This window comes from Haliaeetus leucocephalus, unplaced genomic scaffold (genome assembly GCF_000737465.1).
Source record: "Haliaeetus leucocephalus isolate CR32 unplaced genomic scaffold, Haliaeetus_leucocephalus-4.0 Scaffold198, whole genome shotgun sequence".
In the NCBI taxonomy this organism is placed as follows: Eukaryota; Metazoa; Chordata; class Aves; order Accipitriformes; family Accipitridae; genus Haliaeetus; species Haliaeetus leucocephalus.
The window spans coordinates 939,731-967,494 of record NW_010972634.1 but is presented as its reverse complement, the minus strand read 5'-3'; the positions used below and the strand labels follow the sequence as shown (position 1 = coordinate 967,494).

Genomic DNA, 27,764 nt, shown 5'->3' with positions numbered 1-27,764 from the left:
GGTATATATTCAATAATTATTTCATTGGAGCAAAAGCAAGTACAGCCTACACCTACTCCACTGGCTACAAAACAAAATGAATATAACAGCAGTCCTACAACAGACCACTGCTGGTTCTGAAATGTAAAAATGCGGTAAGTGTTCCTAATTTGAAGTTCTTTGGTTAAATGATTGCTTTAATTTCCTGGTTGTTTCTCTGGGGGTTTGGCACTACTGTTCCATGAATCTGAAATTTCACCATGCTGTGCAGAGAGCCAGCGGGGAGGGAGTGTGCAACACGGGCAGGGATGGAGCTGGGGCTGGTAACCTCCTTCTCTTCCTTTTTCTCAAAAACTCCTCCAATTTCAGTGTCCCACAGACATACATCCCTGAATTGGGCTGGAACCGGCCCTCTCCCGTATGTGCTACTGGGCTGTACCCACCAACACTGCTGGGGACAAGGCAAGATAGGTGATGGAAATAAGGTTATAGAAATGGAAGTTGTGGAAGACAGAAACTGAACGTACACAGTTTAGAGCAAAAGACAAATCTCCAAACTGTGGTTTATCCAATGCCGACCAGAGCTCTGTGAAAAAGGCTGAATTTTCACCATGAATTCAAGACTTCTGCATTGACCTGTAAATATGACATTACAGTTGTGATCATTCAGGAGCTTCCTGAAGGTTGACTTCTCGCATGGAAAGAAGCGGCAGCACCACAGCTCTGGCATTTTCATGACCCATAGTGCACAGCTGGTCAGTTCAGTTTCCTTTTACACCATAAAAGTTACGGTCTTAATACCAGAACGTCCAACCGTAACACAACTCTCCTCACGGTAATAAACAGTGGATAAATAGGATCACTTGTAACTTTTGTGAGATACATGCTCAAACAAGATTTATTAGGTTTGATGCTGAACAAACATGTCTCATCAAAGAAGTCCCCCAAACCAAGCAATACTAAAGAAAAGGGCACGAAGTAGGGATAAACTTCAGTAGTATCATCTTCTAGTCATGAAAAACACAACATTGTCTTTTTAGCTCTGATTTTATAATTTTTCTTCTAGATTCCACTGGACTTCAAGCCAGTGCTCATCAAGTGCAATTTTCAGGGATACATAAAAGGCAATACAATGTATAAGGAACAGTATTTGGAAAACGTTCGCTCAGGTTCCTGCATTCAAAAGAGAAGACACATGCATGAGATGAGATGAAAGGAGCTTTTGGCCCTTTCCTTTTCCCACTCCTGAGCGTCCTCCTCACCACCCAAGGCAGTGGGCGGCACTGTTACAGGAGGAAATGCCTTTTCTGTGCTCCCCATGCCTTTTTCAAATGAACAATTCTCTGCCGGGGATTCTTCTCTCTTCTGTACTCCTCAAAAGGCTGTGAAGAGTCCTGTGGTGAAAGGAGGCTCCTCTGTCCCCCCCCATATAATCATAAGGTTTGCTTAACTCCTCCTTTGCTGGAACCTTCTGATCCGGCATGACTAAAAATTTCTCAGCCAGGACGCAAGTCCTGCTGTCACCTTCAAGTTTCTTTCCCAGCCTACTCTCAAAACCAACAGTTTTGAGCAAACCTGAGCATGTTCAGGGACTCTTGAATGCCCATGGGATTGGCTGAATAGTAGAAGCTGTCCTGTGTAGATGAAGATTTGTTGAGCTTCAAAGATTTTTATACGGCCACCTCTACGACAAAAGGATGTTGCAGAATTTCAAGTAGATGATGAGACATCTAAAGACTGAGCCAGGATGATTTGGACTGGATAAGTCCATTAAGTTTTGTAATGAGGACCTGAGATACGGTTTTGATTCCTAAATGCACCGTGTACTTTTAAGGGAGAAAGAGGAGGAAAGAGAATCTAAAAAAAGCATTATTTAGTTTAATGCATTATTGCTAAAGAAATTTCCTGCCTTAATTTGTTCTAAAAGTAGACACAAGGCATTAGAAACCAGATTTTAATTCTCATTCCATCCCCACTGCTACTGTAATGCAGTCTGACAACCATTTTTGGAGAGCAATCAGGCTTCCTAAGTTGCAAACAGCCTGGGAGGCCACCACCTCTCAGCTACTTTTTCTCCGCGGTGCCGAGGCAAACATCTGTTTCTCTGTTTCTGCCTGGAAAACAGCTCGAGTTGTAAAATGCTGTCACCAGCTGGTGCTGGGGCCACCACTGTCCTGACCCTCGAGCCTGACATAGTCCCTGCCTCCCCCCACCCCTGGTCAGTGACAACCTCCTCGAGTAGGAGCACATAGGGCAGAGGTTCAGGAGATGCCCAAGCTGTGCCTACAAGGAAACTTGTAGCAATATAGCAGAAGCTCAGAAGTGCTAGTTTTTGGAGGCAGGTCATCTATCCACATACATACGTAGCAAAGATTGACATGAAAATGTAAGAGGAGAAAGAGGAGATGAAGTGGGTGGCAGGGGGTGAAAAGGATGACTGGAGATCCTGATGCTCTTGGAGAAAGACCAGATGTAAAGATGCTCGAGGGATGAAAAAGGGCAAAAGGAAGGATGAGGGGATCAGAGAAGGAAGCTCAGCCCTGCCACCACACATTGATTTGGTATCATGAGAGGCCACCAGAAGAGATCAACTGCCGAAGCGGTGTCAGTGGGGGAGAGCTTCATTTCCTTAAGTGCAAAGAAACAGGAAAAGAGAAATAAAAGTAGATTAATGGGCAGGATGATCTGAGAAGAAACAGGAATTTCAGACGGATGAGAAATGGAGGGAGGATGCTGAAAAGGCTGAAAAGTTAAAAGATATACAGATGGGGATGAAGAGGGTGAAAGGTTAAGACAAACCTCAAACACGAAGAGGGAGAACTCAAGGAGAGGTAGTTCAAGGATTAAGGGAGCACAGAGGTGATACAGGTGGGTGAGAGCAGTACACTGGGACAGGCTAAGGAGAAATGGGAGAAGAGCTGTAGCAAAGAGGGTTGCTCAGGAAGATGAGAGAGGAACCAATATGGAAAAAAATAGGATTTATTCCCATGAGAGATGACGGTGATAACAAGACAGCAAATTAGTCAGGTGAAAGTTGATAGCGGTATTAGGCTACAAATCAAGCTGTCACTGAATTGGGATAGAAAAACCAACACTTTGCTTGCTAGCTAAAATAATAACCGATTCACAGATAATTGATGTGAAATGGGGAGAGTTAACTGAGCAGTAAGTAATTAGGAAAAGGATACCTAGGCAGAGTGGAATTAATTAATCAGTTACGCTGACTAAAAATTAGCAAACAGTAAAATCAAGTAAAATAAAATAAAAAAATAACATGGCAAGTTGTACGGAGTTGATGCTGACTCGGGGCGGGGGGGGGGGAGCGATCAAAATGCCAGTTGAAAATTGGAAGTATTAACACGAGACAAAAGTTTGCATGCCTATGACCAGTTGCACTCATTTAGTTTTGAGTATGAGCTTTTGTAGGATCGAAATTTCTATTTGAACAACCCCAGCCCCATGACATTTCCAGCCTACTTTGAACATTAACATGTTCCTGTGACTCAGATTGCTTCATTTCAATAGACTGTTTGGGAAGGTAAAGATGCTTTGTTTTTTAAATCCAAAGATTGAAAGGTCTCCCTCAGCAACATGACAGCGTATCAACTTCGACAGCTTTGTTTTGAGGAAATACAACCAGAAACAATATCACATTATGTCACTGCACCATAAAGCGTCTCTCCAATAGCAAGCAACTTAAGTATGCGGGTTTTTAATTAGATTTCATTGAAATGCAAGAAAAGTAGCTGCTCTTCTCTCCTCCTTTTCTGAATAGCTCTGATTTGTTTTTCTCTTTATAATGGAAGAATGTGTGCGGAACACTAATTTCCCTCCGTAAATCCAAAGACCGGTTCCACAACTATTAAAATGGCAATCAATTCCTTGCAAAAATGAAATTGGAAGTGAACAATGTAAATCACCATATTTGTTTCATATATTTTTCTTAATTTGCTCTAAATTTTGTATGCTTATTCAGACAAGTTATTTGCATTGCCATGAAGATCCAAACTAATTTACTAATCTATCATGAGGAATAAAAAAAAGCATATTAATTGAATATATTCAGCCACTCTTCAAATAACCTATAATGAAATACATTTTCTTTTTGCAATCTGAATCAAAGAGGAGACTCTACCTTGCCATATGCAAATGCTCTTCTTTAAATTGTCTCTAGAAACTGACTTTACTGGAAGCAAAATTATGAAAAGCATTTGATTTAGCCAGCTGCTACAGAGTTTTACTGAAACAGGTAATTTGCCCAATTCAAACACCTGAATTCACCAGTTGCTTCTAGTTTGGCAACTTCAGGGGTTTGTGTAGGTGACAACTAGTTCTGACTCAACACATAAGCCTTGCAGCACCAGATGAATTAAACACTATCACAGCTTATACTCCCCTTTTATACCTCCATGGATTTTGGCTGCTGCTAGAAAATATTCTCCTCTTCCCTTGATTTCTCTCATTAACTGCAGAAAGGAAAAAAAAAGCAGAGTTTATCAGCCTGCATGCATACAAATGCAGACTCCGCTCCCAGTCTGCCAACAAGCACTCTGGATTACAAGGAATTTTGGAAGTGAATTACACTGAAGAAAGCAAGATAAAATGTTTGCCTGAAATACATTTATTAAAGCAGCAAGTGAACTTCTATTCTGAGTGTGCAATGAAACGGGAAAACCTGAAAGCTCTATTATTTTAAATAGCAGTAACAACTTTTCTCAATGGAAACAGAAGTTGCCTTGAGCTACGCACCCTAACCTGTGCTGCAACTGTCTTCTTGACAACAGAACTTGCCAAATTAAGATAAAAACTATATTTTAATATAGAAATGCAAAATATGCTCCCCTAAGTACAGAATTCAGTATTACTGTTAATATAGACTTCTTACTGTTAAAATAGGCTCATGCAACTCCAGCCATGTCAATTTGAACCTTGCTATGAAGTTGTACAAAGAAAATTTTACTGGACCTTGCCACTGCCTACAACTTATTCCAGGCTTTCACACAACTCGTAATGAAACATGAAGCTGTAAGAAAAAAAACCCCACAAACTATTATGAATACAGAACATGGTAAAAGTTTAGATTACTAAAGATAAAGCATGTCAAGAATTAACCCTGCAACAGTAACATCTTCATCAATCTCTCATGCAATGACCAGACATATAAATATTTGACTGACTACATCTATTTTGCACTTTAAAACAGCTTTTTTTGAGTTTATCTTAATATCAGTCCTGAAAAGAAAACCAGACTGACACTGGGAAATGTAATCTAGGTCAGATTTTTGGCACAAGACACAGCACTGCTAACGGGACAGCTGACTTTTTCCTTACCGGGCAAGGACAGCACATTGATCCAGAGATTACTTCGCTAGGGTTTTTTTGAATGCCAAAGCACAGAGAATTGTATCTTTTGTGGCTTTCTCTGCAAGCAATTTGGAAAATTACAATTTGGATTTACAAGCGGACAAGCACGGGGTCGAGTCTTATTGCAACAGAGACAGGATCGCCTGTCGTCACAGTTAATAAACCCCACTCCTACACAGCCAAGGAAAACCTTCACCCTGGTAAAAGAATAGCGTAAAACTACATGCTGGTAACAGCCATGTTATTTATGTTTCCCGGTCTCTTATGGTGGACAGAAATCAGAAGGCACAGGAGGAAGAGAGCACATCTGTTCCACTGATGCCCCGATTTAGGACATCAGCATTTTCCACTGTAGCAGTATCATAAGTTTTCTCAGCAAAGAGCTATTTTTTGCACTTGTCTTCTCTATGAATTACCAATACAGTCAGCTATTTTCATTTTATATTAATTTTGAGATACTGAGAGTCTTATTTTTCAGCACAAGTGTAACGTTGGATGGAGGAAGGGTATCTGAAGGACACAGATCTCCAGCAAGAAATCCCTTCTTGCCTGTTTTCCATGACTTTCTGGTGAAGAACCAAAGCCAGACTTGGTTGATCCCAAGAAGCCTGCGGCCAAGCAGGAAGCTGAGTTTCAGCCCTTCCCAACATAGAGCTGGCTTTCGGGGGGATCTTCTCCCTTTTTGGGGTATACCCAAACACGCAGTGAGCTGTGCCGAGGTCAGGCAACCTCCTGACACCCCAGCTGCGCACTGGGACCCAACTGGGGGAAATTCAAGGGTGAACACTGAAGCAGCCTGTCCGTGCTACGGCCCCTGAGCATACGGCAGCATGACAGCAGCTAATATTTCATTTCTGATGGTAGGCATCTGCTACCAAAGCTGCCTGCTGCTGATGGAGAATCAAATGACTTGAGAAGGGGATCAAAGTGCTCTTTAGTGCATCTAGCTGGAAGCTTTGGGGAGATGCTAACCTGACCCAGTGTGCTCTGACCCTTTGCCTCCCATCTGGTGTGTAATACCAGGGACAACGAGCATTTACCCATTGCAAAGCTGGGTTTTCTTCTTGTCCACAATGCACCTCTGAAATCCGACTACAAGTAATCTTATGTAAAAAAATGCTTTCAGGCAAAATAGCCAACTTCTTCGCTGTCCCTCATGTTTGCAAAACTCTTCTGTTTTTTTGAAAGAGAATAGCATTAGTTTTGCTGCCATGCTGGCAAGTTAGGTCTGAGTATTTTTAGTATTTCCATTTGATACAAAGCAATGAAGGAGTGACCTGAGCTGCCCTTCAATGGTGCGAAAAAAACCTGTAAATCCCACCTGGAGGTCTTGGTGGGCATGTACTACAGGACCAGGCTTTGCTATCACCTTTCCAAACGCCTCACCAGTGAGGGAGGCAAAGCAGCCAGGGAGAGGGCATCACAGCATTAAACTATGTCAGTCCCAATTCCTTGTGCTATGTCATCCTTAGGCTATGGGCTACGCCAGCAATTCAGGTTGCCTAAATAGCTATTAGGCTGCTTAAAATTGTACCACAGAGTATATGAACCTGGACTCTGCTCCAAGGTCAGGAAGATGAGGTTAAACACACCTTGCCGTACACTATGGCAGTATTGCATTATGCACAGTCCAGAATGATACGCATCTCTCTCTTCTGTATTTTCTTTTGAGTTCTTGGAGAAATATACATTTTCTCATCCAAGTAATGCATTTTAGAGGCTAATTTATCTGCTACCATACTTAATTTCTATACATTTCGATCATGAGATTTTTTTGATGAAAGCCCACACCTTGATTTCATTCCAGATACCCGTTACCAATGCCAACTGGCACGGCACTGGTGCTACCTTCAGCTCCGCAATACAGGCAAGGATATCTGCCAGGAACCAGCAAGTTATGGAGCCCGTCCCAGTCTAACCCTTCCTTCAGGGTAAAGACAGATCTATTATGGGGATGTTCCAAAAAAGGTACCAAAGACAGATTTGTTACAGGAATGCTCTACGAAGAGGTTCACCTCCAAGCTTAAGTCATACAACTTCTGGTGGTCTCTTGTGACAATGTTTTGAGTGTCTTATGACAGTGAATTTCATCCCTATTCTACTACTACAGGGTCTGAAGCCACATACCCAAAAAACTTGTGTGTGATCCCCGAACGCAGTCCCATGCTCTTATTTCCATAATGCCTGAAGACTTCAAATGAGAGGCAGAAGTTCCAAGCTGTGCTCAACTCCCTGGAAGCTCTGAAGATTAGGAACACATTGTTGAATTTCACAGCTTCTTAGGGCCAGAAGGAATCATCTGAATTGGCTAATCCTCAGAAACACACAAAGCCAAACCCAAAACCGCCTTCATCTAACCTGACAAACCATACACAGTCAAATAAAAAAAAGCTTCTGCTCCAGAAAAACATCTCATTTCCACTGAAAGGTGGCATGGGAGGAGGACTTAGCCATTACCAAGCAGTCTGTCCTAGTGGCTGATAAAATTTCTTGTATCAGCAGGTAGCCCTGCAATCACCCATTACTGCTTCTGGCCTCGTGTCCCTCGCGAGCCCCATCTGGCAGACAGGATCTGACCCCTATGGCGGTAAGAAATTCCACTTTGGGAAGCTCCATGGGAAATTCCCTCTTAAGGAGGACAGAAAGCCATGAGGTATTAAAAATGTAAATAAGAAAACTTATCTCAGATAGTGTTTTGCTGCATTCCGCGCAGTATGGAAATAAGGCCATTTCAATTTTACCACATCAGTAACTCCATTTCTAATGTCTTTCTCCCTTCCTCCAGTGGCTTAGTCTTGTGGTGATCTATCAAGATATCCAACGCCTACTATTTCATGGATTAAGGGTGAAATAGCTTTCTGCTATCACAAAGACACTTTTCAATTACTACTATTACAACTTGGAGATACTGCAAATACGGGACCAATAGCAGGAAATAAGAAGGTAGTTTAAATCTATCCCCAAGACCTTAATTGAATGTTTAATAATACACAGGCACAAAAATGAAAGCTACTCAAGTGAGTGTGAGCAAGTTCATTTCCCAAGGAAAATAAACTCCCTGAAAAAAGAAACACCTGCCAGCCGGGGTGTATTTTGAGAAGCCACTAAGGCTTGGGGAGGGGAGGAGGATTTCCCCATTTTAATGCTTGATTGCCTAGCACAAAGCTGGGATTTAATGACTGGCTCCATTGCTAGAGGGTCTTCTTCAGCTGGTGCAGGAAGACTCAAAGCTTGATGCCCCAGTACAGAGCAGAGGGCCAGCATTCAAAGCTTGGTGGCCATTCCTTGGGTGGCCACAGGTGTCTCCACGACCACATTTACTGTTCTCTTCATTTTCCCTCATTAATCACTTGCTCATGAGGCTACAGCCTGCAAGCCAGGCTTGTTCAAAATGCCAGTAGGTGTCACTGTGGGCAATGGTATAGGAGAAACCAGAGGAATAAAGTTTGAATCAAAGGGGAAAAAACCCATCAAGTTAATTAATATTTGTTTTTTAATATAATTGCTAATTATATTTTTCTGCTTTTACAGATAAAAGTGCATTGTCTGCGCCTCACAGATAAAAGGAGCTTTATTAGAAACAATTCACTTTTTCTGCTTCAGACCATTCAGGACTAGAGAGTCGAAATCACAGAATATTTTCAGGTAAGCACAAGGTTGGATTTTGTTTCTTTGCTTCCCTGCCGTCAAAATCAGCCTATATATGTATGTACGTACGTATGTGGGTTAAAGTCAGGGATTTTTGGAAACTGCTATTAAAATAAACTCACCGAAGGTGATGCTCAGCAGACCAGACACACGCACGTTCTCCCTCCAGGCTCCCCGGGAAGCCAGCACAGCAAAGCCAAGCCCTCAGCCTCCTCCTCCCCTGTGCTTGCACAAAGCCGTGGCACCCAGCAAGTACCTCAGCAACAGGCAGGGCCATCCGGTAAATCATGAGGTGGCTGAGAGAGCTCAGCCTGCCAGAAAAACTCCTTTTTAATTTTGATATCAGGCCCTGGAGACGCTCCATGCAAACCAGGCTGCTAGTCCTGAGCGGAGGTGGCAGATGCAGGAGGAACCAGGACTGTTACAGAGGTTCATGGGGTTTTTTTTTCATAGATGTAGTTCTTTAACATTACACAGCTTTGTTTTATCTTAAAATCTGTAGTTAAAGCACTATTATTATTATTAAAAAAGGGATCATTTGCTATACGAATCTGTACCCTGCCCACCACACTGGAGCAAGACGGTGCCATACCTTGCTGCTGATACTTACATCACTAGAGACAAATGGACTTTCAGAAGAGTATTTCTTATCTAATGTCTGATCTAGATTTTCTAGTTCAATTTTAAACTTACTGAGATAGAAAGGGAAATATCCCAGCGATGGTTTTGGCCCAGAGGCACCATCGCCCATGTCCCAGAGACAGCAGAAGCCTTGGCTCCGCGTGCTGCTGGGGAGAGGGGCTTGAGTGGAGCCACATCGGCTGCGGTGGAAACTGCCAAATGCACACATTTCAATTTTATTTCAGTTTGAATTGAATATATTGTATTTGCTCAATATAAGAAGTGAAGGGCAACCACCGACCCATTGGCCCCGACCTGTCTGCAGGCAAAAGCAGCAAATAAAATGCACAGAAAAACAGAATCCACGTGCGCTTTGCCTGAATGTATGCTGCAAAGCCTCTTAAAATTGGAAATAGTAAACTAATGGATATGGGAAAATTAAGCACATGGCTGGATCACAGAGGAGATATTTACTTGGATCTCCTGAGCTGCGCCCTGTGACCTCACTGTTGTCCCACCTGCTATAAAAAAAAAAAAATTCACATCCATCTCACATGTATCCAGAAGAGAGTCTGTAAATCTGCCAATGCAAATGATAAATTATGGATTTACTTAAATCCCTTTTTTCATATCTATGAAACCCTGGAAAATATCTAAGATTACCAACAAAAAGATAATTTCGTGATTTGTTTTGTGGGGTTTTTGTGGGTTTGTTTTTTTTCTTTCTTTTATAGCTGTGACAGACTGTCTGAAGAATCCGCTTACAGAGAGCATAAAAATATATTCCAGATAGGCCAGAGCTGGGTTTAATCCAACCTGTCAAAGAGCAAACACTTGTGCCCAAAAACCTGCATAACCTGAGAGCAGCGATGGCAAGTGTGGCAGCTTTATAAACTAGCATCTTACCAACTACTTACCACAGAAAGCTTTAGCGTCCACTCAACCCACTGTTACTGAAAACAATAAAAATAAAATACTGGAGCTCAAAGCAGCGTTTTGGCAAATTTTTTTTCTGTTCTGCTGAAAACTTTTCCATGATGCTGCCTTCACCATGTGCCTTGACGACAACCATATCCTTGCTGGAGTGGCTTTTTCTACCCACTGATCTGGCTGAGAGGTGTTTATTAAGAAGAGAGGGATGCCTAATGCAGGAGAACAGCATAATAAGCTGGAAAAGACAATGCTACTCAAGAGGCAGCTGAAAAACAGGCAACTATAAAACCCTTGTGGAGGATGCCTAAGAAAAAATGATCACAATACAAACACTGCACTTGAAAATCCAGGCTCCAGCATTGGCTTTTACATCTTCATTGCTAGGTGCTGTTAAACAGACAGGATAGCTAATATTTGATGCTAATGAGCAGGCTGTGGCTTCTCCAGGTGGCTCCACAACAGCATGGCAAACTACTGCGCTGCATTAGCAGCTGAGAAAATCTCTCTTTACAACCCCAAACTCCTACCCTTCCGAGTAGCCTTTAGGATTCTTGTGGAGATTTACATTAATACATATATCCACATGCTTCGCATGGCTGTAAGAGATGTAATTCTCCAGCTGGTGTGCTTTGACCTAACTTCAGTATATTTTATAGTCTGCACTGGAAAAAAAATAACGCTGATCCCATCTTTGTGGTTTAGGAAATAAGCCCAGAGAAAAGGGCAGCAGTACTTCTGACAGTAAATTAAATAATAATAAACTCCTACTGTCTCCAGAGGAATCCAGCTCCCCGTGGAAAGCCTCTGGAAAAAGATCCCTCTGAAGCCACTGGGATTTTCAGTGTAAACGCAAGTTACTTCTTGAGAGGTTTTAAAATTCATTTCATAAAAATCAGTTAGAAAGAGAACATAATTCCCTGACTGCAAAGCAGATTTGGCAGAAGCCCTCTGTGACCAGCAGGTTTGCATTGCTCATCGGCTGCACCCACGGCAAACACCCAAGAGGTCCCACCGTGAGAAGACCTGAAGCAGTTATCCAGGCTGAGCGGGTAGAAGTCAGGGAAACGGCTTCCCATGTGTTCATTACAGGGATTTTATTGGAGAAAAGAGGGTGTGGATGGTAAATGGCATGAAGGAGGGGACAAGGAAGAAAAGGCAACTGGTAGTTTGTGGGGAAAGGGCAAGAGAAAGACCCAGCTGACCCACAGGGCTGGTGGATGAAACAAGACCTGTCCCAGCAAAGCTGCAAGGGCAGCAGCTAAGGTTTTAAAAGCCAGGGGTGGACTTAGCCAAGACCTTGGTAGGGAACGGGGTGCATCAGGAACAGGAGAGTATTTCTTGCTAAACTGGAGGCACAGCAAACCCCGCGATGCCAATGCCCACGGACCTTGTACGTCCCTTGCGGCCCAGGGATGGGATATGAAGCAGAAAGGGAGCCCAAGAAAGATGAACAAGCCTTAAAGAATTTCAAGACTAGCCTTTAACATGTTTTGCCAAGGCTTGTCAAGGTAGAAATATTAAGCTATTTCTAAAGAAAACATTCCTGTGATAAGCAGAACACAAGTGTCGTTTATTTTAGAGATACACATGAAAAACCCAAAAAGGATAATTACTTCCAGCACTAAAGGATCACCCTAGTTGTACACAAAAATATTCACATCCAGGGTCTAAGGTACTTCTTTGCATATAGCGGTTTTAATCACTGTTTCATCGGTACCATTAAGTAGTCTCTGCCCTTTACACTGGGCCGAGGCTGCGATCCACGTCAACCTGCCTAAGCCAAAGGGAGAGGTCCTGCCCCACCGCCTCTCCCCACTTCTGCTCCACAGCACCAGCCTGAGCCTTCAACTGCCTCTGCCACGAGGCAGAGAAGTAATCCCTTGCTTTAGTAGGAGGTTTGTTGAAGGTGGAATCAATCCCTAGTTCCCACTGACACCAATGGTTCAAACCAGAGCTTACCTACCACCAGCAAGGAGCCCAAGTAAACTAGAAAAGGAAAACTGGCATTCAGAGGAGTTTCTCAGCACAAATCTTGCTATTTTTAATAAAAGTCTTATTTTTTTTGCCTGTAAAATCCAGCCAAGTCTCAGCAAAGGTCTGCAGGGACCCAAACTCAGCAACCCTTGCACAAGTGAGGTTTCCCCCTGACCATGTAGGGGTTTTTTGTGTGTGTTTGTTGTTGTTGTTGTTTTCTGGTTTGTTTTTTTTTTTTCTCTCCCCGCCCCCCAGCCACATACTGTATAACTCATTCAAAGTCTTAGACATATGGATGCTGAACGTCTTCCCTACATTCATTATGATATCTACATTTTGGAAAGGACAGAGATACTGCCATCTCCCCATACATTCCTAATAATCCCATCTTTATACTAAAGCCTATATCAGTATTTTTAGAAAGTTTTCCCTATTTACAAGCCCTTCTATGCTGTTTTTCTGAACAAGTCTATATGCTCTGTCAGTATACATAGCTCCAGCATTTCCTGCATTACACACTCTTCTAGAAAAGCAATACAATTGAGAAAAAAGGAGCCAATCAGTCAAGGACTTGATTACACCTTGACTTTCCAGCACCTTGATTTTAACCAGTGGCACTCTATTTTCCTCAACCATGGTCACATTAACCAGACAAATATTCAGCCACATTTATCTTGGGTATTCATGAGTTTCCATTTTCCATTCCACCCTGCCTCCCATTTTTCCATCCCCATTATTCATACAAGACATTATTTGGTTGATTTTTATTTGCAGAGACCCAGCGTTGCCTGGCCCAAAGGCAGCTTTCCGCCCTGCTCCCACCAAACAAAAGAAGCATGGTGGGATGCACCTTGGGTGCCAGATCCCAAACAAGTAGAAGAAAAAAAAAACAGAAAAAAAAAAAAGTGCCCCGTATCAGCATTGTCTCATTTAGTTTTTCTGCGTTTCGTTTCCGCTAGGATGGAGTGGCCATGGAAACCATCAAAATAATCAAATGCATATTTTAGTAGGATGGGAGAGTTAAATGGCTTATTCAATTTGGTTGCAAATTTTGTTTTTAACAGACAACTTGTCCTGTTGTCCTTCAACTCACTTTCAAATGAAATTAACAGCCCCAAATCCAAATAAAAGACTGTTCTAGTTAGACCAAACCATTCACCTGATAAATTTTGAGTTTGCTTGCAAGCTACTTCATCAGGCAATAATTTTCTAATAAATTCTCCATTACTTAGATGAAGAGCTTGCTAGATCCTTGTCAGTCTTGCTCTGAGCCCATAAGCTCTGCTTGTGCATTGAAGGTCTCAATTTCACAATCTCAAGGGATGCTCCAAGTGACCTCTTAACCACAAAGCTTTTCTTCATCTGCATCACCTTCTAACAGTAAGTTTTGCAGATGTATTAACTGCTGTGTGAAGAAACACCTCCTTCATTTCTACCACTGCAAAACAGAGCAATCGGGATGGCTATTGCAATACGCACATGGATGACAATGTTCCTGACAAGCATCTGCAGGGACCAGGGAGTATTTAACTCCTTTCTTCTGCTCTGATAACTTAAGCTTGAGCTTCTTTGTAATTGCCTTTAAATGGTCAGTGCCCACAATAAAGAAAATCAAATGGAAAACTGAAAGTGACACCTTTTATCCCAATGCAAGTGCTAGAGCAGCTTCTAGAGTAAGCATCACTACACAGTCATATCATCATCTACAGAGAAATAATCACACTTCTCTCTTTCTCCCCAGTATCTTTTACAATTAGATTTAGCTAATTCATCTGCGTTTTGTACCCTGATAAAAACTGAAAGAAGCAGAGATTTTCCCATTAGATCAGCACTCTTTGTTTCTCACACTGGAAGAAATTGCTTTTAATTCTTTGAGCAGCTGTGATTCGTGGTGGAAAATACAGCATAGGTGCACTATACATATATTCCTATGCTACGCATATTCCATAGGTTTAAAGGCCAGAAAAAGTTTATCAATGATGTTAGAAGAGGATACTGTTCTATTCCATTGCTCTAGACATTGCAGCTGGGAACTTTATTGTACTCTTGCATGTAATTTTTTCCAACTGCATTTTATTTTCTAATGTGCTTTTATTTTTTTGCTGTAGACCCAAAAAGCTTTTTTCCTGGAGCACCTGCAAAAACAAAGCTATGTTTTCATGAATGTCATTTGAAAAATTTATGTAAGTACAAATCAAGTTAAAATTTTGTCCATATATGACTGAATCAATTGTGACTGAATCCGTTTTGTTGCCTCCATAGGCAGCACTTCTCTAACTATACCCCATAGCTCCTTCGATAAATATACCTCAACAGAGTGCTACCTTTTATCAAGAAAGATAAATAATCAAATAAAAATAATTTTTCACCTAACCAAAACATTTTAGTCTTCTCTATTTCTAATTCCCCCTCAAATCTAGTTTGTGCCTCTAAATCAGATCAACACCTGCTGCCAATCAGCTTTGGTCCAGGCAGAACCTACCATTACTGTCACGACCCAGACTGGACAGACCAGGGAGTCGTGTTTAATTCAAAATTCCCTCGGGCTAAATTAAGGTGAAACGACACCAAACGATCAGTTAAAGATTTTATTCATGACAGAAGCAAACGGAACTGGGGAGGTGTGGTAGTAAGTGGCAGGTTTCTCACAACAGGAGCTGGCATAAGACTACTTCTGTAAACCGTGTAACCATGTACATCAATTGAGGGGATAAGGAGATCCCTCCCGTTGGGTCAGGAGGTTCAGAGCAGACCCCCTGGCTTTCCAGACTCCTCCTCAGAGAAGGGTCTAGGGGCGGCTGGATCTACTCTTAGTCTCAGACTTGGTCAATGGTTTATATCTTGAAATGGATGAGGTGTAGGGATTGTGGAAAAGGAAAAGGAAAGAGAGAAGAAGACAGAGAGAGAAAAAGGAAGAGAGAAAGATTTCACTGGTCCTGGGTCCAGCGTTGGTTCAGTCAGCTGAGGGGTCCAGTCCCGGTGGGCTTGTGCACCCAGGTTTCAGTTGGTGTCCTTTTATCATCCTTGCCCCTCCTTCGGGCGGGCACCCGAACTCATCAGTTTAGAGCCTTTGAGCCTGGGGGTCGTTTGTGGAGTAACTCCTCCTTCCCTGCAGACATGGCCATTTGATCTTTGTATCAGAAGAGCTTATCAGAATAGGGAGCTGCGCACCCTCCAGCACGCCCTCCCCCTCCTGTTGCTGATGTCTGAGCTGATGGGCTTTTCACCTGGGTTCTTTGCTGTGCAGGGTCTGTCTTTAAGCAGAACTTGCCCCACCACAATGTTTGAGACATTAACTCTTTCAGTCTCTCACAATTACCTGCAGGACGGACCAGCAAAGGTTTACATAGACTTGGTTGCCTTTACCAAAGAGTGATCCTCAGTCTTATTTAGGCAGAAAAAACCCCTACTAATTATATTGAAAGCTAATTAAGTTTGCATATTTTTCCTGTTCTATTCACTGTTGCCACGCAATTCTGCGTAAAAAGAGGATTGTATTCAGACTCCATTAATTAGAGGCATCCGAAGAATTTCTGATCCATGCTAATTTCACAATGTGGAGCAAGAAGGATGGTTGGCATCTTCGCGTGAAGGCTGACAAAACATGACGGGTCTGCCCAAGCCAGCTTTTGAAGCTGAACTACGCAATGAAACTCTCCAAGATAGCCACTCTTCATCAGGAGCTGCGATGGAAGGAGCACCACTAGCAACAGAGATGGATTTTGTTTTTCTTTTATCATTTGCGCTTTATTAAATTCATTCTTTAATTGGGAAAAAAAGAAGAAGAAAAAAAAAAGCGGCGAGCAACACTCCTCACATAAATTTACAGGAGCTTTAATGAAATGGCTGCAGACAGGCGCTGTGATCCGTGCTTTCAGCACTTTGAGATCACACTCCCAAGATGTGCTTTGCACGCAGCCAGTGAGCTGCAAGAACACATTTCTCAGGCTTGGCATCATCTGCCTGTGGTATTTAACACATTTCTCTTCACTTGTACTGCTCAAATAGTTTGGCAGCACCATTTGCCTATGACTATATATGTGTTGGGATCAATGAGGTAGCCAAGTCATAGCTGCCTGGGTTTGGAGGAAGTACATCACTAGCCCTTGGACCTCCATAATGCTTTAAATTAAATTAAAATTTGGAAGTATCAATGCTTCTAGTGAAATAATTTCCAAAATGCACACTGGGAGACATGGGGAATGGCAGTCCCGGGGCCCTAATGCACTCCCAAACCAAACTGTACAGTTACAGCAAGGAAACCTAGGACTAGTTGATGAAGTGATTTGCATACTTGGGGCAATTAGTCATATTTATATTATATTTAAGTATCTACTATATATTGCTTATATAATATTAAATACATATAGTTACATACATACAGCAATTTTAGAGATATATATATATGTGTATATATAGCAAAGCTACCTAGAGTTCTGGATACACAACATACAAGAAGAATCCATTTGATGTAGTTTAGATTTGACATTATCTATGCAAAAAGAACCTCCGGTATTTTGGTAACCAAATTGAAATTGCATTTGTTGCTTTCTGTCGCTCAAACTGCACCAATTCATACATATAACATCTTACATGGATTAGTACGCTAAATCCCAAACAGCAAAGGAACATCAAGTACACAGGATTTAGAAAATGCTAGAGTCGAAAATGTCAACGAAACCTTAATTCAACCCCCTTCTGTGTATTTATAACTACAAAACTTTTAAATCACAGATTATTTCTCCAGCTCCCCTAGGCTCTCTGAATTCCTGCCCCTTTCCCCTACCTTGAAAGCCCTACATAACTCAGCTGAGCTGGGACAGATATTCAGGCGGGTAACAAGTCCACCCCTGACATACAGGCAAAGCAATCTCCTTCTTTGAAATGGGATTAGTAGTTTGAGATGGGGGAAAAAAAAAGAAAAGAAAAATCACCTGTAGGCCAGCAGCTGCAATGAATAATTCTAGATCAAATGGGTAAGTCATCAAAATCATGAGCAACTGGAAATAGTTTCAAAAGAGACAAGATCAAGAAACCTTAATTATACTTATTGTTACCTGAACTACTCGTTTGAGATATAAATCTTTCAAGGATAAGCTTTATATTTGAATGACACAGAGGATACCCTTGAAAGAGGAAAAATACTACCAGGAAGTGAACCAACCTCAAGATGGAAAAGAAATCCCTATTTTTTTACCCCAAAGAAGAAAAAAAAAAGAAAGAAGGAAAAAAGAAAGAGATGCGAGGCCAGAGTGTCTGAGCGCTGGCCGTACCCATTACTAGTTCATCCCCCTCCTCGGCGACGCTGGGAACGCAGACCTTTGACTGACCCTCCTCCTCCTCCTCCAGACATTTCAAACACCTTCTCAAACTCAGCTGTCCTTCTGCCTCCCCGCTGGTTTCCCTTTTCTCAGCATCTCCTCTCCTGCCCGGAGTACTCCCTTCCTCCTGCCAAGCTCTTGGAAGAGCTTCGCAAGCACATGGGCAGAGCTGAAGGCCGCCGAGAGGAGAGGAGGTCCACCCACTGCCACCCCAGACACGTCTCCAGTGGGTCCTACTTCTTCCCATACACACAACGTCACGAAAAAAAGCCACCAGGCTTCAACTGGGAGCACAGCGGGGGAAAAAAATGCCACTTTGCTCCAATAGCGAAGTACCGCTTGTCTGATTTTTTTTCTCCCTCCTCATCGCCAACACAAAGCAAAGGTGCTTAACGGCAGGCAAATGCATGTCCTGTAGGCACTCTGCTATGCTACAGGGAGACAAAGCACCTATACCATGAGGAGTCGCATCTTGAGAAATTACACTAGAGGTTGGGCATTTGGGGGTTTTTGTTTGGTTTTTCTCCTCCATGACCATAAATCCCCTTTTTTATTCTCTTGCCTGTGGTGCGGTTCCTGGCAATTTGATCCACTTCTTACAGACTCACCATCCTCCTCCCTTAAGGATTTAATTTCATTTAACGAACAGAGTTAATCCATAAAGACTAAAAACACCGGCAACATTAGTACCTTCCAGATAACCACTGGGTGAGACACCAGACGCATTTTGTCCAGGTAATATTAATATTGCCGTGACCCAGAGGGATTTTTACAATACATCGGAGTCCTTACAGATACTAGTTTCCCCATTCCCATGAGAAAGAGGTGAAAACTCTCAGAGACCCGAAGTGGGGAAGATGCTCTTCCCTCTCCTCCCAAATTTCCATCGGGGTAGCTACGCCGCTTCGCTACCTTCCAGTTTGGGGACTGCCAGAGGGGACAGGACCCTAAATGTTGGCAGTGGTGTCATATATGTGGACAGCACCTCAGTTGCTGTAAGTTATTCTATGGGTGTTCTGAAGCATTTTAGTTGCCTTAAGAAAATATAAATAAATCAATACTTTATTCCCTTCTGTTATAAACTGCCCACATTATAATGAAGTGCCATAATGCTAAGGCTACATATTCTTAGAAAAGTACTGTTTACTACTAAAAATCCATTTATTTTTGTGATATATAGCTGGTACATATTAAGGGTGCCTGATGCAGAAAAGAAAGTTTTTTTTTTAAACTCTAAGAAAAACTGAAAGTCTGTAATCAGAAAAGACAACCGTAAATTGTTTCAAAGCCTTCAAAAGTGGGGAAAGAAAGGTCAAGGCTTTTGCATTTTCACAAAGCTTTTCAGGTTTACAGAAGAAAAAAACCCCCAACTTTTAAGCTTAGCTATTAATCGTCTACAGCAAGTCTTTCAATTTGCAAACAAACTCCCCTCTTTCACCCAAGGAAACCAAAATTATTCAGATGTTTTATGAATAATGTGCCAGAAGGCACTTTTACTGTTTTCCAGAGGAGATTTGCATTCATCCACAGCAAAGATGTTTATACAATAAATACCAGTTCAGGTATTTAATCTGAGATACGCAGCACTCGCATGGGGGTAAGGCACACAGCTATGTTTAAGCAGCATCCTGGCAGCTGTTATCTTTTCCAACTATGTAAATCCTCCAATATTTAAACATAAACACACTGATTTTCTTTACCAAAATACGATACAGTGAAACTATTTTGTCACCGGTTCAACGCTGTTAAGCAACGGAGCTGTGAGCATGCACACCAGAGCTCAGAGGTATTGGGCAACAGGGTTTTTTAGGAAGGAGCAGCCCAGGGCATGATGCTTGAAGAGTCAGACAAAAGTCAAGAAGGGCTTTTCAACTGAATATGAAAAAGCAGGCACTAAGAAAGAAAAAAAATAATAAAACATTGGGGATAATACTAATTCTAGTCTGAAAATTTTATTGACATTTTACTGGACTCTAGTGCTATGTGTTCCCTCTCGCATCCTAGACACACAGCAAAGGTGGGATGATACGCACCACTCTACAGAAAAATAAAGATAAAAATTGTTCCCTGTACAGAATGACTGATGAATTTGCGTCCTTCACCCCTTGCACAGCAGGAGCACCATTAACCCTTGCTCTCCCAAACAGCCACCCCCTGCCAACAGCTTAGTTTACGCGAAGCAGAGGCTGAGCTGACCACAAACCCATGCATTTATTTTGACTCAAGATGCACTAATTTAAATCTTTCTTCTCACCCTACCCCATAATTTGGATGAATCTCGCAGGAACTTTGCATCATATGGGTTTTGGGCAAGCAGTTGCAAATGTTTCAAGAAGGCTGTCCTACAGGCAGAAATAAACCTCATCTTATTAAGACACTGAGCTACCAAACCCCAAGTAAAACAAAAATTAAGTCTTGAGCCGCAGGAACATATTACTTGTTGACTCACCCATTATGTTTGGCAAGCACATGGATAAACAGTGCAATAAAATCAGGGGCCAGGCAGTGCTGTTGCAGCAGGGATGGCATTGCAACCAAACTAAATCAACCTCTGTGCTGGAAGGGATGCTTGGCTTCCCGCCACGGTGAAAATCACTGCGGCATTACCCAACGATTTGAGAGATGTTAATAAAGTCAGTTATACATTACATTGATACTTATTAATATGTAATGTTGAGAAACATTAATATAACTAAAAAAGAATGTAATGGAAGAAGACAGAAGGGTCAGGTTCGGGTGCTGGGAAAAGCTGTGCCAGGGTCTAGTAGTGACTCCCAAATCCTGGGACTGGGGCTATAGGTGCACCCTAAAGCTGCTCTGAGATTAGTGTCAACTGCAGTGATCCTCAGCTGGAGAAACCTCCATCCCCAGAACAAGGGCCTGGAAACAGGATAAATTATGGCCCTAGAAAGCTAATTCCTGGGAGATCTCTTGGCAAAACCAGCATATCGGTAGCTTGGGTTTGAACGTGCTAAAACTGAACACAAAAGACTTGTTTCTATTCTCATGTATATAAAATATGAGCAATTTCATTGATGGGAGCGATCTCGCACAAGTCAGAAGCCACTGCAAGAAAAAAGGGAATTACCCTAGGTTTTGTTAACTCTCAAGTTATCCAAGGAACTTCTTGTAGTATTTCCATCAATTCTAGAAATGAAATTATCTTATCAAAACACTGACCTTTTTCCCTCCCCACTGTCTTTATGCCATTTCCAAGTTTGAATTGGATAATGGGCAATTAAACCAGCTTTTTTGTCTTGCTTCTGCATTTTAGTTAACAGTTTTTAGAAATTATTTAAAGATTGTAGGACAGAAGTGTTGCATTATTCACAACACTGTATCAAAAGAAAAACTGCACAAAATCTTGACATTAAGAATGACACTATTTCCCCCCCCGCCTCAAATTGTGCCAAACCAGTCATTTTCATCCAATCCTTGTTACAGCAACAGAGAGGATAAAGTTATTGCTGCTTAGTTTCAATAGGTTAGATACTGTTAAATACATAATGCATAACATCATAGTAGAGTGATTTTTTAGTTTATGCAAAACATGGCATGTTAAATTAAAGACCAACCCAAAGGGAATAACAAGGGTGATTTTAAGTAGGAAATTGGGAGCCATATCCCAGTACAGACTGGGATGACCAGCCTCTCTTGCCATAGCATCCACCCTAAGGTTACAGGGTTATCCCCGCAGATGCTGCTTTCGTGCCTCATTTCTTCATTGATGTTTGTTATGATTTTTTTTCCCCTGCCATGAAACTTCGGGTGTCCCTGGAAAACTTTTATTGACTTTATTCTTTTCCTTAACTCTTGATAAGGGGCTTAACGCTGGTTATGCAATCCAAGCAAATTAAACTCTCTGTTTCTGGTTAGGAAGGAAAACAGTACTTCCTTTACTTTCCAGTAAAGGAAATAAAGTTTATCTATAAATATGCAATTATTCTGTATGACAAACAACTGACTTGTTGGGATTACAAAATTTATTTGTATACTAAATAAAAAAAGCAAAGAACTAACAATGTCCTGTTAATGCTCTGAAAAAAAAAAATCAAATGTCAGCAGCACCATTTCTTAAAATCAATGGCAGACGTGGTACACATGAACATTTTTCTATAAACGTATTTATTAGGGTTGCTCATGATGGCAAGGCTTGTGTGAGAAAAACCAACAATGAATGAAATAAAGTACTGCTGTATACAGAGATTTCCTGCAGTTAAATCATACAGGGCTACATTTTGAAATGTTTTATTAACAGTTTCTCTAATATTTAATCACACGCAATTCTGCAGGCCCAGAACGGAGTGCTATGTGAATAAACTATGCGGACAAACTGCCTGCAATGAAACTCAAATATTTTATATCCATTTTACTTGTTCACTTTCAGGGCAAGGCTGAGGGTTTTGGTTTGTTTTGGGGGGTTGGGTGAAGGTTTTTTTAGTTTGGGGGTTTTTTTTTGTTGGTTGGGTTTTTTTGTTGTTGGGGTTTTGTCTGTGGTTTTTGTTTTTTTTAAAATAAAGACTCATTAAAAGCCTGACACTAATGAAATACTAGTTAGAGCCAGGTAGGCAAAGTGCAACTCCATCTGGACCATCAAATATCTCAACACGTATTACATCACCCCTCTCTGCTGTAACTCTCACAGGAGCAGCTTTTCCGTGACAACTCCTTTAAGGCATGATATTGCCCTCTAACATAAGCGTCACATCAAATTTGAAAGGAAATAGTATTTTCGCATCCCCCCCTTCTCCACCACTGAACCAGGGGCTGGAGAAAAAGGTTTCCCTTCTGCACACCGCAGGAAATGATTGTTTTGCTCCGCAATTAGATAGAAATCCAATTAAAAATACATAAGTCCTGTTCAAAACTGGATTCATTTTTCACACAGCTCCTCTCGTCATCTCAATGTGCTGGAACAGTCAACCATAACTGGGGACAAAATTGTGAAGTTGTTCGTTTGGAAAAAAGAGCCTGGATATTGCCACCAGAAGGCTCGCAGACTCTGAACTCATTAGCTCTCAAAATTAAAAGCACTTACCTCTTCAAGGACATCTGCAAGCTTACTAAGTATCTCCTCAGGAAGGCTCTGGAATGTGGGAACACTGCAATACAAGAGAAACCTCGATTAATGGATCCCTCTATATATGTCATAAATCTAGCTGCATTTCTCTCATCAATCTTCCAGAGATATTTCACCCTCGTCGTCTGGGGCTGAACAAGTATTCACCAGAAAAGTGGCATATATAACAGAAATCTGATCTTCTTCTAGCAGCCAAGATGTATTTTGTGATGATGGGAGACCACTTGCAGTAAACATCTGGAGAGCCACTCATAAAACCAGTAATCAACGAAGAATCAATGAAGGATTTACTGGAATTAATCTGCACCGCAAACCTATTCAGTCACATGTATGACAGTACAAATTTTTTCCTGGTCTGCTTGCATCCCAGTAGAAATAAAAAATTAATAAATAGGCAGAAAAGATCAGCTCTAACCAGCAACAGGTAACAGATTGACTGAAACCACACACAGACATAACGAATGCAGAGCACGAAGCCACAAAGGGTCAGCAACAAACCAGCATCGAACCACTGTAAGAATTACTTAGGTCTTCAATGGGAATTTTATATCCAAGTTTGTTTGTTTTCTTTTGCCATAAAGGCAACTTTTCCACTTGTTTGGTAGCATCTCCCTCAGCAAAGGTCTCCCAGGCCAGGCTTGACCTGCTGGTTGAGGTGAGAGGGCAATACAGCAATAAAGAGCCCACCGGCCCAGGGTCCACAGGACTGAGATTTAAGTCAGTCTGGAGCAGGATGAGGGATACAAAGTTAGGTCTCCAAATCTCCTGCAACTACCCTGACCTTGAGGCTGCATCTCCACAACCTTAGAGCCTTGCCCAGAGAGATTGTGGAGTCTCCCTCCTTGGAGTTATTCAAAAGCCATCTGGATATAGTCCGGGGCAACCGGCTCTAGGTAGCCCTGCTTGAACAGCGGGGTTGGACCAGATGACCTCCAGTGGTCCCTCCCAACCTCAACCAGTCTGGTCTCTCATTCTCCATTTTCCATAAAAACTTGATGTTCATCAGTATTCCCAAGTGATGCTAAACTAAACACATAGACACAATGTACGTTCCAGAGGCAGAAAAGCAGCACTGTACCTGCTTTAATTAAAAAAGCTTGTCATTGGTGGGCTAATTAGCAATGCATCTAGATGAAATATTAGCCCAAGCCTAGCACTGAGCTGATACAGCCCTACCAAGGCTATTTCCAAGAACAGGTCGCTCAGGAGTTGCTTTATCACGCTCCATTACACGGTGTAAACACAGTCCTGTGCTCCTAATATTAAACTGAGATCCCCAACGCGTTGCTCTGATTTCAGGAACACTGATGATCAGGTGCAAAGCGAGGAGGGAGGGAGCCCCTGGGACAAGTTTCCTGCTGAGAGGTAAATATAACCCAAAATAAATCATGCTTTTCCTTTCACACAAGGTTTCACTTCTTACTTTGGATCACATAACTGCATAAAAGTTACACTCCATGTTTTGGGAACCTAAAAAACCCAAACCAAACCCATACTTTTTTGCAATCCTGAACTCTGGAGAGCAAGTCCTGGCATGTGCCTTTGGGGTAATCACCCCACCTATGGTTCACGAGCCCTAAACACTCTGGATGCACAATTTGGTGGTTGCTTCTGCACACAGAGAAAGTCCACAAAAGCAAAGGGAGGTCTGAAGACCTTGCAGAGGGCTTGATGGCAAAAGCCAGTATTTTGTCTGGGGCCAAGCATGAAGTGCCTGGTGAACTTAATTTGTGAGCATAATTAAAGCATAATTTAAAAGGAATTATATGAATTCTAGGCCTAAGTACAAAATGAAAGTTCATTATACCAACTCTAGCATTCCCAAATGAGGAATAAACTTGTGGGAGAAGATAATACTCCCAGACATCTGGACAAATTTTACTGTGGTTGCACCATCACACTCCCAAACTGGGGGAGAATGCATCACAGCATATTTTTTTTACAGATAATTATGCCTGTGCAATCTAAGGGAGGGTAGCAGAAGACATCTATTATAGACCAATTGTGTGAGAAACGGGGAAATAGCATAGGAGCTCTGAAAAATTCTGAATCTTACTACTGAGAACTTAGGAAATTTTCCTTCTTTACTTAATATCCCAAGATAAACACAACTTTAACACAGTACTAGAGCAGATAATGGGAAAATCATTGACAAAATGAACTCCAACTACATCACATCACAGAATTACACAATTAACATCACAGATTTATGGTGGGCCAGTATCATTCCAAACAGCTAGAAAAGACAATACAGACAAATTATATTTGAGTCTCATAAGAAGAGGACTTACGGGACTGTCCATCATTTTAGTACCAAAAAAGACAGTACTGAACAAAAGCCTTTATAAAATAGCAGAGAGAAATCATTTATTGACCTGTTAAAAGATGTTACAGATTCAGGCCAACAGAGCTAATAATAACACCGATAGAAGAATAAGATTTGAAAAGAAGAGCAAGATTTTAAAAGATGCTCAAGTGTATAAGACAGTGCTGAACTCTTGGCTTGAGCCTCCAGGCCAATAAAAATATGCCCCCCACTCTCTCCATGACAACATTAAACAGATTGATAAAAAAGATCCTTGCTTTCCTCCAAAATCCACCTGTATTATTTAAATATTTGTGTACAAAAATCAATGTTTTGGAGATTATCTCCATGCAGGTACTTGCACTCAAAGGAAAACGGAGCCTCAGCTCTAAAGGGAGAGCTTGGAGGAAAACAGCTGAGCTGCAAATTGCTGCAAGTGGGAAAATGCATGCTAGGAAAACAAACAGGAGCAGAAGACTCAAAGGAAATCTTTGAAGATATTGCAGCACAGCAAGAGGTAAGAAAAATTACACTCCATTTTTTACAATTTTGTGAAACTTGTGAAAAAGTCTGAAAATATACAAAAGAAAACATTCAGCACTTGAGTTCAGCTGTATTCATTATTTATAATAGAAGAAATCACAGCAAATGCAGCTCCACCTCGTCAAGAAATTACTTGCTCTGTGCCTAACAAAGCAGGATCAAGTAAACCCAGACTTTCTCTGGCAAGTTCTTCTCCAACTGCTTCTTAAAACCCATCAATAATGAAGATTTTAAAACATCCTTGTCACATACTCTAGATAGTAACAGTTGCTACAGCTAGGAAAAAAGATATTCTGGTATCTAATGTTGATGTCTCTCGACAAAGTTTAAAACTCTTCTTCCTACCTGCAGCACACATGAAGGACTTTATTCCACTTTTGTCCACAACCATCTCCACTTTGCCCAGGAACTACACCTGCTGTACACTGAGCCCTAGCAGCCTGCTTAGCCTTTCCTAGCAAGCTGTGTTTCCTCCACGTCTGGTTACCCAGTCCTCCTGTGGACTTTCTCCAGCTGCTTCTTATTCCACATAATGAGGAGCAATTTCTTCACCTGCACTGAATAATATACTGTTGAGAAGTTGCCCTGAAAGGGAAAGATCTGCACTCCAACATACCCGTGTTAAGGTGGGAATCAAGCCCCCATCTTCTTCATCCTCAGTGAATGCCTTGATCACTCCTGGGCCAGAGAGATGATGACTAGGGCTTTCTCTGCTGCCTAATCCTTTAAAGGTATTTTGAGAGAAAGTGGTAAAGCACTTAATTGGAGAAGAAGCTCCAGCTGTGCTACAATTTCCACTCTGAAGCAAACAGCTGAACGGTGATCAGCACCACCCTACCTAAGGCCTCTAACACCGATTAGTCAAAATGAAACCCCTTCCCTATGTGATGAGGTTATGGAATAAAGCTGGATATGGAATAGAGATGCTTTCACAGCTGACATTCTACTCACTTGCAGCCCCCTTTGCTCCTCCAAGTTATTTATGGTGATATGGGTGTTAAAAAGTATTTCTACTGAACTCTGTATGCCTATTTTATAGGGTCCCTTTGCAAAAGTACAGTCCAAGATCCACATGAAGATCCAGGCCACTCTACAAAGGCAGCACATAACAAGGCAAACCAGATCCCTAACTTAAGGAAATTGAGTTTTAACAGCAAATACCAATAAACTCGGTAATTTTTTTTAATCGATACACAAACATCACAATGCTTTTATCACAAAAGATGTGTGATTGCCACCGCAGGTAACAGGATGAGGAGCAACCTCTGACCTTTTCCAGTCTCCCTGCGCCGAGCCTTGTTAGACTCTCTTTTGAGCACAAAAAGGAGAAGTAGCTGCAATGGTGGAGGAGCTGCTCATGCTGGCAGGGAGAAGTGACTTTTTGCTGGCTTATATTTCACACTATTCAGCTACAGAATATTTTGTAGGTGATGACAGTCCATATATGTGGTGAGGGCACCATGGGGAATTGCTTGCTGTCTGCAGGAACGGCAGAGCAGCTATTCCGGTTGGCTCAAAAAGCGACACTTTTTCGGAAAGAGCTCAACATGCTGAACAGAGGCTGCCAAAATAGGGGAAAACAGCTGCGCCAAAACGTCCATGTTGAATCTCTGTCCCAATACAAAAGCAAAGATCCGTCCAACCTGAAGGCAGTGGAAGGAAGCGTGAAAGGTCAGAGGTGGTGGAAGGAAATGTGAAAGGTCAGGTTTCCATCCCTGGTGATCTGCAGTCACCGAGCTGCTCTCAACCTTTAGGTAGAAGCAACATCCCCCATTAGCAGCACTTCGATCCACCCTTTTGATTCATCCCATGGGATTACTCTTGTACTAAACCAGCAAGAGCTTCCAAATAATCCTGGCTGCAACCCAAGGGGTTGATTTTACCCTAAAAAATACTCAGTGGCAGAAACGCTAGCACTCTGACAGAACATTTGTCTTCTGACACGCATGAAAACTGCGCAGGGTCATTGGCTGTCTTCTTTCTTCACCCCAACACA

At 41.8% G+C, this 27,764-nt stretch overlaps 1 protein-coding gene across 1 annotated transcript in view; it reads right to left on the bottom strand.

The window, feature by feature from the left end:
- PRKG1 (protein kinase, cGMP-dependent, type I) overlaps positions 1 to 27,764 on the bottom strand; it is a 363,786-nt gene that overhangs the window by 14,948 nt on the left and 321,074 nt on the right. The window contains exon 5 of the mRNA XM_010565944.1: positions 22,879 to 22,942. Within this exon, the coding sequence (XP_010564246.1) occupies positions 22,879 to 22,942 (64 nt within the window). The remainder of the gene's footprint in view (positions 1 to 22,878; positions 22,943 to 27,764) is intronic.